This window comes from Mustela nigripes, chromosome 5 (assembly GCF_022355385.1).
Source record: "Mustela nigripes isolate SB6536 chromosome 5, MUSNIG.SB6536, whole genome shotgun sequence".
NCBI classification, from domain to species: Eukaryota; Metazoa; Chordata; class Mammalia; order Carnivora; family Mustelidae; genus Mustela; species Mustela nigripes.
In genome coordinates, this window is record NC_081561.1 from 137,190,371 (window position 1) to 137,204,790 (window position 14,420).

Genomic DNA, 14,420 nt, shown 5'->3' on the forward strand with positions numbered 1-14,420 from the left:
TGGGAGGGAGCCTGAACCCACAGATGGGCAAACTACAAAGTGTTACATAAATGTAAGGCTTGGGTTTCACATTGAAATCTGACTACAAACACCATCTTTCTTAGGCTTCCTAGAGTCTTTGCGGTTGTATACATTATGATTCATCCTGGGTCAGTGTGGGCTACACTGAGAGTATGTCTTGGAGGTACCCTACCAAGCATAGTCTGGGTCTACAGGCTCACCCAAGAGAGGAGGGGTCGTCCCCGCAGCCCCAAAGAGGTGTCACATCCAGATCCTAATCCACAGCAGGTGTCAGGACCTGATTTTGCTCAGGTCCTCAGCTTCCGGAGCAGCCATGGTTCTGGGTCATTCCACAGCCCTCAGATCCTATGTCTACAGGAGTGGTGGAGAAAGAGGTCACCCCTTAAGCCCCCATGAAACTACCCAAAATCCATTTCTGAGATGCCCCAATTCCCAGGAATAAACTGGAAGTAATCCAGTTTTCCCAATATCCTTTGCACCAGAAAAATGGCAGGGTTATTCCTAAACTGAGTGGAATGGAAGGTCTCAACCCACTCTGCCTGTCACTTCCTACTGCCTCCCACCCCACTTCCTCTCAGGGGCCACAGCTGATGCTGGGACCCAACAGAGGCAGCTCCCTACTTCCTAACACGAGGTAATGCAGAGTGGAAGCATTTATAGAGGGGGAAACACTGAGAAGCAGGCAAGCTTGGTCTAGAAGAGGGAGTCCAAGACTAGGCAGTTTGGTCTGAACCTCTGGGAAGATTCTGTGGGGTAAGTGCTTTCACAAAGCCAACATTTCTGGACCGATGACTTTGAAAAATAACTGAAAGGTTCAATTCAGTAATCTCATGGACCCATTTTGCCTTCAAGTTTGAGCGTTCCTAAAGGACTTTACACTAACGGGTGAGTTATGTGTGTCTTACTGAGAAGCCAAAGCAAAGCACTGACATGTACTCACAAGCCCTGGCCAAAAGCTTCTCTAAAACACTTCAATTTAAAGACTATTTTGAAGTTTCTAAGTTGGTGTCTCAGGCTGAGGGAATAAAAGGTGGAAGAGAACTTTGCCCAACAATTATCTCTTCCATCTCTTCCATTAGTACTTCTTCCCTCAACATTTCTTTGACATCGTGAATCCTAAACAATGAGCCTTCTAACAGCTGCTAATTGTAGAAATTGTCAATGATAACTCTCAGAGTAACAAGATGAAAGCACTGGCCTCTCAAAGCAGAAGTTTCAGGGTCCCATCTGAGGACCTACATGGTTCCTTCTCTCCAGCAGCAAAGCTAAGAGTAAATTCACTGGAAGCCAAGCCCCTGCTTCTGTGTAAGCCTGTGTCCTTCCCTCAGCACATCCCCCAGCACATCCCACTAGGAGCAGGGGCTCCTAAAGGTTGGCTAGGCATCCCCTCTGATTTTACAGAAAAACTTACAGTACTCTGACTCGTTTCCTGTTGTTTTTCTTTCTTAATACTAAGGTTGTTTTTGTTTACAAAGTATTAACACTTCTGAGTAAAGCTTGGGGAAACCTTCATGGACTCTTTCCATTTGGTCTGCAAATAAAATTCAGTGGGTTATTTCCATTTGAATGTCAAGCCACACATTGACTCTCTGAAACACGCCCATGTTGGGCTGACGGTTAGCTAGGGATAAGGGCAAAATGGGTTTTTGGTGGGTTGTGGTTATTCGTAAGATGAAAAATATTCCTGGTGATTAATAAGGGACGATTTTCATATTCTCTAATAAAATGAGTTTTCTTTAACAGAAAACCCCAAAATTTCTATTAGACCTTAGACAAAAGACTATATTAGTTGTGTTTCATTTGGTTTAGGGTTTGTGGGCATAAATGGCATAAAGCTTAAAAAGTCTATTTACTAGAAGAAATAACCTAAGGTGAATGTCCTTTTCCGGTGAAGAGAGTGACAGAATTCTGAGCACTCTGGGCTGAGAAAGAGAGGCAGAGAGATAGAGAGAGAGAGAGAAGCCAGAAAATGAATAATTATTAATACATGCCTCCACATTTATCCCACAAGATAGCCTGAGCATTCCTCATACATTATAGTGCAACATAATAATTCCAGTGATCAACAGTATTCCTATTTTCTCAAGCAAAAAAGTATATACTTGAAGAATATATATTGAGCAAAACATATAATTACTTTACCATCTTTTAAAACACTAGTAATTTGACCTTCTATAAATATACTTAAATAACAAACGTATTATAGATAGCTATTCACATAGGACACAAGGTGACACAAACATACAAAAATAAAACAATCATATTTTAAGTCTTTTGTTGTTTTTGTTGGGTGTTTTAGGAGTAAAGATATCAAACCCATTCAGACACCAGAATTATCTTGTCCATCTTGATCTGGGGAGACAGGATATAAGTTGACACTGTGTCTAGGCACCACTCTCCGAGACAAAACCAGCAAGCATTCTTTGGTGGACTTATTTCTATCTCCTGCAGTGGTTTAGAAAAGCTAGGAGGAAGTAGAGGTCTCTACACACAATGAGATAGATTTCTTTAGTTGTTCTGTGGAAAGGAAACTTTAATCAGATCCTCTCTGCCCCACCCCTGAGTCAAGTGTAGAAACATCAAACTGTACTTTGAGAGGGTTTTCAATAGAACATGGCTCCCCCTTGGGCTCTCCCACACACCAATCACCACGAAGTATTTCTCAGCTTATAGAAAAGGCACCACTACTCCAGAGAGATTTGGGTTCCAAAAAACCACATTTGTCCATTCCAGTTTCTGCTGTAAGACACGTTCCTCCACTCCAAGGAATGATTTGAAGAATTAAACTACCCAAGCTGGGGGAATATGTACATTCTTCTTTTTTGGAAAACAGAACATTTCTATGAATAATTATCCCTGGTAAAATGTGATCTTTGTCCTTTGAACACCGTGGTTCTCTTGAAAGCAAGGAACATACACTTCTCACTTCCCACTTAAAGCTTAGCATAACTGAGAGCTCCGAGCAGGAACACGAAGTTTGTTCAACTGATCTCCACCCCTCCAGTCTCGATGAAAGTCCTCCAACTGGAACGAAGAGTCTGCTGTCAGAGTGGGTCCTCACCTCACTTGCTTCTTCAGAGAAGGAGCCAATGCTTGAGGAACTGGTTTCAGTTTTCCTTGGATGGAAAGCTCTTGCAACTTCTTGAAGAGTCACTTGGGGTAAGATAGCAGGGGAGAGAATGCTGGCTTGTTCTCAAATAGAATTTTCAACACAGGCAGAGGAAGGTGGTTCCTCAAGTCCCTCGGGGTTGCTTTCATGGGCAGACGTAGGGGCCCGCTGCTGCTGATAGATATCCTGGATCAGCAGCGTGTTCATCACCTTCCACTCCCTGTATTTCCTGGCTGTCAGCTTTGGATCATCCAGCAACTGGTTAATCATGGCCAGGTCATGTTCTTTACACTGCCCCAGTAGGGTGAAAAAAAAAAAAAAAAAAAAGTCAGAGGAGGGTGTGAGATATAGTGAGTATCTTAATTTTGATAAACCCTTTTTAGTCCTTTTACAAGTACACAGACACATTCATCATAAAATTATCAAGGTGTTTTTACACACTAATATTCTAATCCCTAACCAAGCCTAAGAGATATGGCAGGACAACCATTTGCATGTATGTGTCAAAAAGAAGTTAAGTGTCCTACGCAAAGGCTGCTGGAAGAACTAGACATATAGACAGGATTTTCCATGTGGCTCTTCCCTGACCAATCCTTATTCCACACCTCAGTAATATTTCTATCTCAGAGTGAGCCTTATTCCTTCTGAAACTTATAATCATATTGTATCATCATTCACTGACCCACCCAAACTTCACTAAGTAAAATTGGGACATAGCACTATCCCTAAGACATCAGATAATATATTTTTATTTTTATTAAATTGTCCTCTTTTTTGAAAACTCACACACATGTATTTAATTAATATATACCACATAAATATATAAGCTTTTTATTCAAAGAGAAGACTACTAATCTTCCATCAAAACAGCACGTGTTCCAATTATGCTAATAGAGCAAACAAATCTATTCACGTTATTTTACCCTGTGTCTTCCATAACCAATAACACACATTTCTGAAACGCCTGGCTCAGGTGAGGGGAATGTTCTGTAGTCGAGGTAATGGGTTAAAAATGAGGTATAACAGCTCCCACCTTCAAAAAAGATCATTTAATCCTGACAGTTTAATCTCAAATCTATTCTTGCTTCCTCCATCCCTTTGACCATAATCCTAACTTGGGGTACAAAGTGCAGTTCCTCACACTTGATGTGACCCTGCCTCCAAGCCTCCCTTTAAATCCACCCTTCTCATGGGAGTGCAGGGCCTCCCCCTCAAATTTGGGATCCTTGTAATGGTTCCCCTTCATGTCCAAGGTTCTGTGGACTTGAGCTCACCTGTTGATCCTTCTCACTTCCTGCTCCAACAGTGGTGGTATGTATTCTGCCACATAACGCCACTTCACACTCCGTGATGCTGTACCTCATGGCCTTCCTTACCTTTCTTCTGGAGAACTCTACTTTCTAGAGTTGCTGTCACATGGAACACTTGCCAATCTTTCTTTACCAGATTTTACTATACCTTATAAATCTATACTCACTTCAGGCATCATGTTCTCCAGAAAATCTCTGACCTTCCCAATTGGACTGAGAAGCTTTTTTATGCTCTCGTGCCTTCCAATACTTAGAACTTGCCATGTTATACTTTGATGCGCATGGATATGTCATGCCCCCCATTCTAAAGCATTATAAGGAAGGTGACAGAAAGCATTTCATTCATCCCTGTATTCCTTGTACATAATACAACACCGAGTTCCAGGGAGACATTCAGTACATGTTCATTATTAAGCCAATCTTTTGGTCTATCCCAAGGCCAGCAAGTGTGTAGCTAAAAATTCACAATTAGACTCACTGGTGGCAGTTCAAATTCATGACCACCGCCATTAAGTGGCTTTTACTACTACTATCCAGTAGTCATATTTTCCCATTCCTTTTCTCTCCCAATCTCCCAAATTACTATTTCAAAACTTTTCATCTCTACCCAAACCTCCTCCCCCATTCTCCCTTAGAAAAGATGACTTTTTTTTTTTTTAGGAAATGGAAACAATCAGAAGAACCCTTTCCCAAGTTCCCATTGCCTACTACCTACATCAAGACAGGTACATCTCAGCCTTCCTTCCTGTTCTTTTGGATGAAATCTCTGTGCTCCTAACTAAGGCCAATCTCTCCATTTGTGCATTATCACCCACTCTTGCATCCTCAAGAAATTCACTCCCACAGTTCTCCCTTCTTTCCTGTGACTCATGGATTTTCCATCTTCACTTAATCAAAATACATGCTGTCACCTCTCCCATCTTTGAAGCCCTCTTTCAACCCCACATCTCTGCTCGAGGGAATGCCCCACTCTTCTCTTTGTCTTCAATATTCCTCCCCCCACCACCGTGCCCATTTTCTCTCAGAGACCCACTCCCATCAGGATTCCACCAAAACTGCTCTTGGGATCATCAGTGACCTCAATGTTGCTAAATCCAATAACTATTTACCTTCAATTTATTTATTAACAACATCTAAAACTATTGACTACTCCTTCTTAAACACTTTCATCATGCCATTTCTGTGACAGATTTTCTTGATTTTTCTCATCTTAAAATGGCCACTTATTCTTACTCTCCATTGTTGATTCCTCATTCTGACCCAATCTCTGAACATTGGAGAGCTCCAGAACCCAGACTTTAGCCTCTTCTTTCCTCTTTTTTTAACTGCGTTCTTGCTAAGCCTATGTAATCTCAGGTTTCCCCTTCTCCCTATATACTAACAGTCACGAATTTATCTGGCAAAGCTTATCTCTCCTCTGAACTTCATGCTTGTTTGTCTAAACTTCCTCTTCAGCAGCTCCCCCTGGACACATACCAGGCATCTCAAATACAACATGTCCAAATCTAAGCTCCTATTGGGGTGCCTGTGTGGCTCCAGTCAGTGAAGTGACCGACTCTTGGTTTTGGCTCAGGTCATGATCTCAGGGTCCTGGGATCGAGCCCTGTGTGGGGCGCCCCACTCAGTGCAGGGCCTGCTCCAGATTCTCTCTCCCTCTCTGTCTGCCCCACCTCCCACCTGTGCAAGCGTTCACTTTACCTCTCTTACATAAACAAGAAAATAAAATCTTCAGAACTAAGCTCCTATTATTCTCTATATGACCCGCCTATCCCAAGTTCCAATACACACTGAAGCCTGTTTCTATCATGGCCTTTTGCAAAGCTCCTAATGGCAACTCCACCTTTCCTGTAGCTCGGGCCAAATACTGTAGTCATCCTGCTCTCACTGCCAATCCACCCACAAGTCCCACGTTCTCCCTTCAAAATATGTCAAACTATGGCACTCTTCTGTTCCTAACCTTCCAAAGGTTTCCTATATCACTGGGTAGAAGCTAAAGTATTGGCAGTGGCAATAAGGCACAGTATGTGATGATCCTTCATCACCGTTCTGACCCACCCTTCGGGCCATCTTCCCAGGCCCCATTCTCCTGCAACACTTCAGCCACGATCTCCTCGCTCTTCCTCAAGCCTAGGAGGCATATTCCCATCCCAAAACACTTGCATTTTTTGTTCTTTCTGCCTGTAGTCTTCTGCCTTGGATCGCATCAAGACTTACTCCTTTCCTTTCTCAGATTTTACTCCAATTCTACTTTTCAAAGAGCCTTTTCATGCCTATCCTAATTAAAAATCAATCGTCAGCATTCCTCATCCTCCTTTTCTCGATCAAATCTATCATCACTTAGCATCTAAAAAATTCATTTAGTTAGTTGATTTCTTCTAGTACTCAAATGTAAGCTTCTTAATGGCAGGCATTTTTGCCTGATATGCTCACTGATTTACTAAACAAAACTTTACTAAATATTTGTTGTAGAAAAATGAATATATGTTGGGTTGCCTGGGTGGCTCCATCATTAGGCGTCTGCCTTTAGCTCAGGTCATGATCCCAAGGTCCTGAGATGGAGCCCTGCTCCCTGCTCAGTGAGTAGTCTGCTTCCCTCTCTCTCTGCCTGTAGCTTCCCCTACTTGTGCTCTCTCTGTGTCAGGCAAATAACTAAAATCTTTTTTAAATGAATGCATTAAATAAAATGTGAATGAATAATTGTCCATTTTTTGTATCATGAACCCTATTTAAAACCTTGTAAGCAAACAAAAAAAGGTTATACGTATGTGTGTTATGCACATATTATTTATTATATATTTTATATTTGTTTATATATAAATACATAGATAGATATTTATGTCTATACATTTGTATATAGTTTGGGGATAGAATTGGTAACATTTCTTCTACCCAAATGAAGGATTCAGTCTTAGATGATCACAAACACTGACATTAAAAAATGTATTATTTGTTCCTTACAATTATCTTTAACTTGTGTTTCACTTAAGGCATTTTGTTACATTTTCTTCTCTCTTTTTCTACTTTTTAAATTTTTTTTACTACACATATATAGTAATCTGAGCGGTAAGATTTACAATTTTGAATCCAGACAGCAAGAATGTGGTGATAGATGGAGGTTAAAATATATATATTTGGATTTCAGGAAGGAAAGAAAAATTGTGTAGTGGGAAAGTAACCAAAGAGTGATAATAAGCAGGCTGACCAAGAGCAGGAAGCAGAGAGAAGGCAGGCTAAGGGGGTAACGAGAAAAGATTGCTTGTAGAAAATCAAGCAAGGCCAAGAGAATTTTCTTTCTTCCCTCTGAGTTCTCACATCTGCACTTCAAATTACCATCTTTTCCTCAAAAAATGAACTTTTATCCTTTAATACCACCATAGTGCTATTCATAGGAAGTTGTTTAAGGAGTTTTACTTTGTTCTTGGAGATTTCAACATCTGGGATAAATTGGTGATGGGGATAAAGAGGACACTTCTCATGATGAGCACTGAGGAATGTATGGAAGTGCTGAATCACTACATTATACATGTGAAACTAACATAACACCGTATGTTAACTATATTGGAATGACAATTAAAAAATTAATAAAAATTATTAAAGGGGCACCTGGGTAGATCAGTCAGTTAAGGATCTGCCTCCCAACTAGGGTCATGATCTCACGGTCCTGGATCGAGCCCTGCTTCTTCCTCTTCTCCTCCATTACTCTTCTCCTGCCTTGGCTTTCTGTTCTCTCTCTGTCTCTCTCTCTCTCTCAAATAAATAAATCATTTTTTAAAAAATTATTAAAAATTACAATTTATTCCACACACACAAAATTTTGACATCTGCTTCAGAGAGCGATCCTAACATTTTACTGAAAGAATTAAATAAGATATTTTCAGATAAACAAAATTTGAAGAACTAGTTTTCTTAAGGCAAAATGAATTAACCACCCCTCTAAATCTGATCAAAGGTTTTAAGAAAAGGTCTCTTCAACTTTGGGCTAACACTTCTCCTATGCCTTTCAGCCCTAAACAATTCAAATTTCTTACCAGCTTGGCTCAAGTCTGTGTTAAGTTCTTTCACGGATGAAAGAAATAACTGTAGACAAGACTAGAAAGGAAGGAAGTTAATGAAACAACAGCAGGCTCTATAATGCTAACCAGCAAAGCGTGCCAGTCAGCAGCATGGTGCACTGCCCCTGCCTCTCCCCTGCAGTACAGCAGGCTCACCAGATGCTTTGAACTACATTTACATCTTCCTTGCCTTCTGGTAGGCAAGGCTGGGCAGGGCCTCCAGGAAATACCATGAGAGAGACAATGCTCTACTTTCCTTTTTCACTCTAAACAGTTAGTACACACAGGACCTGACTTAAGACCTAAGCATTGAAAAATGGGTTCTACCACAGAAATTGGAGAAAGGAAGGTTCATTCCTCTTTTGACACAGACTAGAATAGCCCTGAGACCAAGTTTCAGTTGGATCCATTAATTCTTCATTTTATTATTTTTTAAAGGATTTTACCTATTTATTTGACAGAGAAAGAGAGAGAGGGTGAGAGGGCAAGCCCAGGCAGGGGAAGAAGCAGAGGCGCTGAGCAATGAGCCCGATGTCGGGCTCGATCCCAGGACACCAGGACCATGACCTGAGCTTAAGGCAGACACTTAATCGACTGAGGCACCCAGGCAACCCTAATTATTCATTTAAAAAAAAAAAAAAAGACATGCTTAGCCAAAAGTCAAAGGACGCTGAATTACCAGAAATTCCTAAAGATCTGCATTTAGGATATGACAAGATGGTTTGCTCAACTTCCTAGAATTTCCATAAAGAGACTTTGTTCCAGTGTAATCCCAGTGTAAGGGTTTTCTTTATTTAAGAAATGTGCCTATCATGAATATAAACATTATTGCTAAACAGTTTCATTATTTCTGCATGAAACTATGTTATCTTGCTCACGCTGTAGTTTTGAAGTATTTTTTAAAATAGACATTTATATCACAATGTAATATACATAGACAAAAACACACATATAGAAATCTTGGTGCTTAATGAATTAATGAATTATGATGAGATGGATACATCTGTGTAACCCCTGTGAGGCTATAGGGGACCCTACCCAGCACCTGTTCTGTGGCCCTACTCCTAGGAATATCTTCCCTCCTCTTTAAAGGCAATGGCTGTCTGACTTCTGAATTTAGAAGATAGTTATGATCAAATTTGACTCAATTACAGGTAGTAATTACTCAATTACAGGTAGCCTTCTGACATGAAGAAACAAACATGTACCAAATTATCTTTCTCCAGTGAATAGGGTGATGAGCTTTTTTTTTTTTAATCCAAGAAGGCCAATTTCCACAGAAGTGTGTCTTCCTTTCTCCTGATGAGGTTCATAGGACCACATAACATTGATTATGTTTCACCAGCCCCAACATTACCCTTTTGTCACATCTAAGGGATCTGTGGAAAGGGTTTCATTCCAGGAATGCACAGAGACAGCAGCAGATCTTCAGATAGGTGTGGTCCATAGCCCCCAAGATGGTCCCTGGTGCTCCCTGCTTCCCAGCATTCCTGCTTTCACGTAATTCCCCCTCTTTGAACATGGGCTGATCCAGTGTGTTGCTCCTAATGCATAGAACACTATAAATCTAATGTGGTGTCACTGCTGAGACAGGCCAGAACCATCTTGCTCAGTCACTGTGTTGCTGTCTTACTCACTCTGAGGGAAGCCAACTTCCATTGGAGAAGCTACTGTATATCCACAGGGCAAGGAAATGGTGAACAATTGGGACCTCAGTCCAGCAACCTGCAAGGAATTGAATCCTGCCAACCAGTACGTGACAGAGCCTGGAAGCACAACTCCCCAGTGGAGCAATGAATGCGGCCCCAACTGATACCAGGATTGCAGGATTGTGGGAGACTACCCAGTCAAGCCACATTGAGAGATTCCTGCCCCGCAAAAATGGTGAACCAACAAAGGTTCATTGTTTGTAGTTGCTAATTTTGGGGGTACTTTGTTACCTCACGATAGATAACTAATGCACAGGGAGAAAATTTAAAAAGCTGCTGAATTCATAAATTCCATGGCCATAGTACATGGAGAGCAGGAGGTCACAGAGAACAAAATTCTCCGTACAAACCTGGCCTCCCAGTGGCCAGGGGAGGGCATGGTCCTGTGATAGTCTAGAGTTTTGTGTTGCTCTTCTGTGGAAAGTTAAGACATCGTCTTTCTTCTTCTAGAAATGGCCTGAACTGTCCAAACTTTCCTTAGCTTATTCCTTGTTTCTCCCAACATGGGCTGCAACCTCCCCTGATAGACATTTCTCTAGGCCAGTTCCTCCTCCATCAAAGTTCTTCCTTCTCACCCTGATATTCTTCATCTCTTACTCATGGGCCAGTTGTCAGCATTTCCAGGACTTTGTTCCCAGTGGCCTCAGAAAGGCAGCCATGTGCCTCCTCCAGGCTACCAAATCACCCAAGTTTGTATCAGCTACACGTCTACACACGTTGCATTCTGCTTTCCTTTCTGTTTCCACCATCTGGTGGGGTGCACTCAATGCTCCCAGTGTCTAAGAATAGAACCTGGGACATAGTAAAATTCAGGAAATATTTGTCTAATGAAAAATGTATTCACTTACATCAGTGATCACAAATAAGAGAGTAAAATCCCAACATGCTGTGGTATATTACATTGAATGACCAAATGTATTTATCAACTTCATACATATCAAGGGATATAATATATTTGGACTTGAAAGGAATGCAACTGATGTCTTTCATCATTAAGCATTAGAGAATTTCTCTGCATTTAGGTTTTCTTTATATAATTAAAATACTCCTCTGCCTTTTCTCTTTCAGTCTCATTTTTTGCAGCTTTTGGGTGCTTAGCTATTCTACCAACTAACAGCAACATCTGACCAAGAATCACCCAGCCATTTCTTTGTAGCCTTGTCCTTTGATTGCTGGTATTTCTTCCTAGAAAAAAACTCAAATTGTTGATGCAAAAGGACATGTACAAATCAAACTAAACTGCAGATTCTATCAAGGCTATTCAGAATCTATAAATCTTCTGCCAATTTGGGACTGTTTTGCAAAGTATCCTGTCCTCCTCCTCTTCATGCTATAGTCTACATGTGAAAGCAAGATGTTTTTGTTATGAAGAACCATTTTAGTTCAGGAGGCACTGAAAATAACTTCAGTATGTTTTGTACCCTGTCCCCCATTCCCACTGTGAAAACATCTGCCAGCCTATTACAATCTACCATACATTTCCCATTGACCATCTTTCATGGCATGTTCTGGCTCCAAAGCCTAAGGCTGAGAATCATGAAGTCTTGGCTCGATCTGAAATCTAGAGATTTTCTTCTGGATGTAGTAGGAGAAGAAAGGTACTCTCTAATGAATCAGGTAAAATTCCAAGATCTTATTTAATATTACTATTTATTCTCACAAACTATTTTAAGCCCTCATTAACATTTATCGTGGTAGGTAAAGGGTCTAGGAGCTTAGCATTTGAACTTTGAGACCAAAGTGAATGCAAAAATCAAGGCCTAATGTAGGTAGTGCAATGGGTGCTACTATGTGAATGTTCTAGTGCTTTAAGGATGCCAAAGGTCATCTGACCCTACAGAGGATTGTATTTGCTTTTACTGCCCTCCCCTCTATTCATACAAACTCTCCGGTGAACATGATTTTCTCTACAGAAACAGCCTTGCCCAATATCCACAGAGTTCATCCACAATCAGAATTTTATTTTATTATTATTATTTTTTTTTTTTACCTTCAGTGTGCTATTCAAGGTTCGGATTTTGTGAAGTTTTTCATTTATGGATGGATTCTTACATCGCTTAACAAAGGACTTTCTCAACTCCTTTTTGGTCGAAGGTCGACGGTCCCCAAGGGGAGAGAGACTGGCTTGTTCTAATGATTTGTAGAGTTTCTCCATCTCATCATCTTCAGACAACTTTGTTTCTTCTATTAAAATTAAAAAAAAAAAACAATAAACTCAGTTAATATCAAGTTGAGAACATTAGATTCTGTGACCCTAACACAAGGCCCTGCTGACACCTTGATCTTACACTTCTGACTTGCAGAGTTGTGAGACAATAAATTTTTGTTGTCGAAGCTACTCAGTTTATGGTACTTTGTTAGAACAGGGCCATGTTCCCTTTGAAGGCACAATGGAAGGATCTTTTCCAGGACTCTCTTCTATATTTTGGTAGTTCCTTAGCTTGTGGCAGCAAAATTAATCTTCATGGAGTGTTTTCCTTGTGTGTATATCTCTGTGTCCAACCTCTTTTATAAAGATACAAGTTGAATTGGATTAGGGGCTCACCCTCCTAACATCTCTTAACTAACTACATCTGCAACAACTTCATTTATAATATGGTAACATTCTAAGGTACTTCAGAACTAAGATTTCATGAGAATTTTGGAAGGACACAATTGAACCCATAATAGTCCACACCTAGTTCCCTCCAAATCCATGTCCTTCTCACATCTAAAATGCATTCACCTCTCTTTGAGAGTTAAGACTCTCGAAGAGTCTTAACCCACTACAACATCAATTCTAAATCCAAATTCTAATCCAAATATCGTCTAAATGTGGTATTGGTGAGACTCAGAGAATGATTCATCGCATGGCAAAATTCCTCTCCATCTGTGAATCTGTGAAACAAGTTAGCTGCTTCTAAAACATAGTGGTGAGACAAGCAAACCCTAGCAAACTAATACATAACCTAAAGCTTGAGAACCATTGTTCCTGAAGAGTTTTTAATGTCCTTCTTAGAACTGCCCTTTGAAAGAAGGAATCTCCATCTGATCTTTGTGGCTTTGAGCAAATAATAATCATTCCTCATCCTGCCACATACTTCCACCCCCACTTCTTAACCACAACTTGCTAGCCTCAGCCCAAATGCTTCCAGTGAAGTGACACCACACAGGATCCAGAAGGGACCACATGACCGAGGCTAGGCTAATGGCAGTTCCACCATGCTGGCCACAGTCATTGATTCAGGGATGAGCATGTGTCTCAGGTCAGGCCAACTGGGCCAGGAAGTCTCAGTTCTGAGAGTTTGTTTGGGGCTCCAGGGAACCAATCTCTCTTTTCTTCTAAACAGTGATGATATGAGCTAGAAGCTTCCAGGGATCACCCCAACAATCATAAGAATGGAGCCAATCACCAGGATACAGCTGAAACATGGATCTTGGTGATTCTGTTGGAGCCCTTGCAGTGAATAGGAGCCAAAATGTTGCCTTTGTTAAATTACTCTCAATGTAGATCTCTGTCACATACAAATGCAAGGACCCCAAATGATAAAGATTACCAAAGAAAAGTCTTCATCTCTTGATATCGCTTCAATATCCCACTAAGAACTTTTGTCCTTTATTCCTTCATTCCCTGAAAATGAATTTAAGAAAGATGCATAGCAAGATTTCTTTTCCACCATTACTTTCTAGTGTCTATGTGCTTCCCCTAGAAACCTGATAGAGAGCCATCTACAAAGTATGGCATGAAGAAGAACTGAAAAAAAGGGGCCTCTCCAAAGAAGAGGGTAAAGCATACAATATTAACAGAAGGCTTCAAAATCAAGCAAACTTGACTTACTTTACATTTTTTACTTAGAAGAATAGAAATCTTTAAGCAATAATTGAATTTTCCTCATCTACTATCAGGAAGCTACCATAGGTGTTCCCAATATTTTTTCATAAAATAGAGAGCAAAGATGTTGAACTAACTTTACAACTAACTTAAAATACTGGTCAGCAAATCTCTTTGCTTTCTACCAAAACAGACTCCAAAAAGGGGGAGATATTCCAAACTGCATTTGAATACAATTAGAACTTTTGGTTCACACTTACACACATCAAAAGTGAGTTTTTCCACAAAAAGCACATGAAAAAATGCTCAACATCATTAGTCATTAGATAAATACAAATCAAAACCACAATAAGATACTACTTTGTACCCACCAGGATGGCAAAAATTATAAAGACAGACAATAATAAA

General features: G+C 40.4%; 1 protein-coding gene across 8 annotated transcripts in view; it reads right to left on the reverse strand.

The window, feature by feature from the left end:
• Window positions 1-2,118: 2,118 nt before the first annotated feature.
• The window catches only part of IPCEF1 (interaction protein for cytohesin exchange factors 1), a 194,529-nt gene continuing 182,227 nt past the window's right edge, over window positions 2,119-14,420 (reverse strand). For all 8 annotated transcript variants that reach the window (XM_059401308.1, XM_059401310.1, XM_059401313.1 and 5 more), the window contains 2 exons: window positions 12,192-12,385; window positions 2,119-3,421 (listed from right to left, as the gene is read on the reverse strand). In XM_059401308.1, coding sequence (XP_059257291.1) covers window positions 3,215-3,421; window positions 12,192-12,385 — 401 coding nt within the window. In that variant the 3' untranslated portion in view covers window positions 2,119-3,214. The remainder of the gene's footprint in view (window positions 3,422-12,191; window positions 12,386-14,420) is intronic.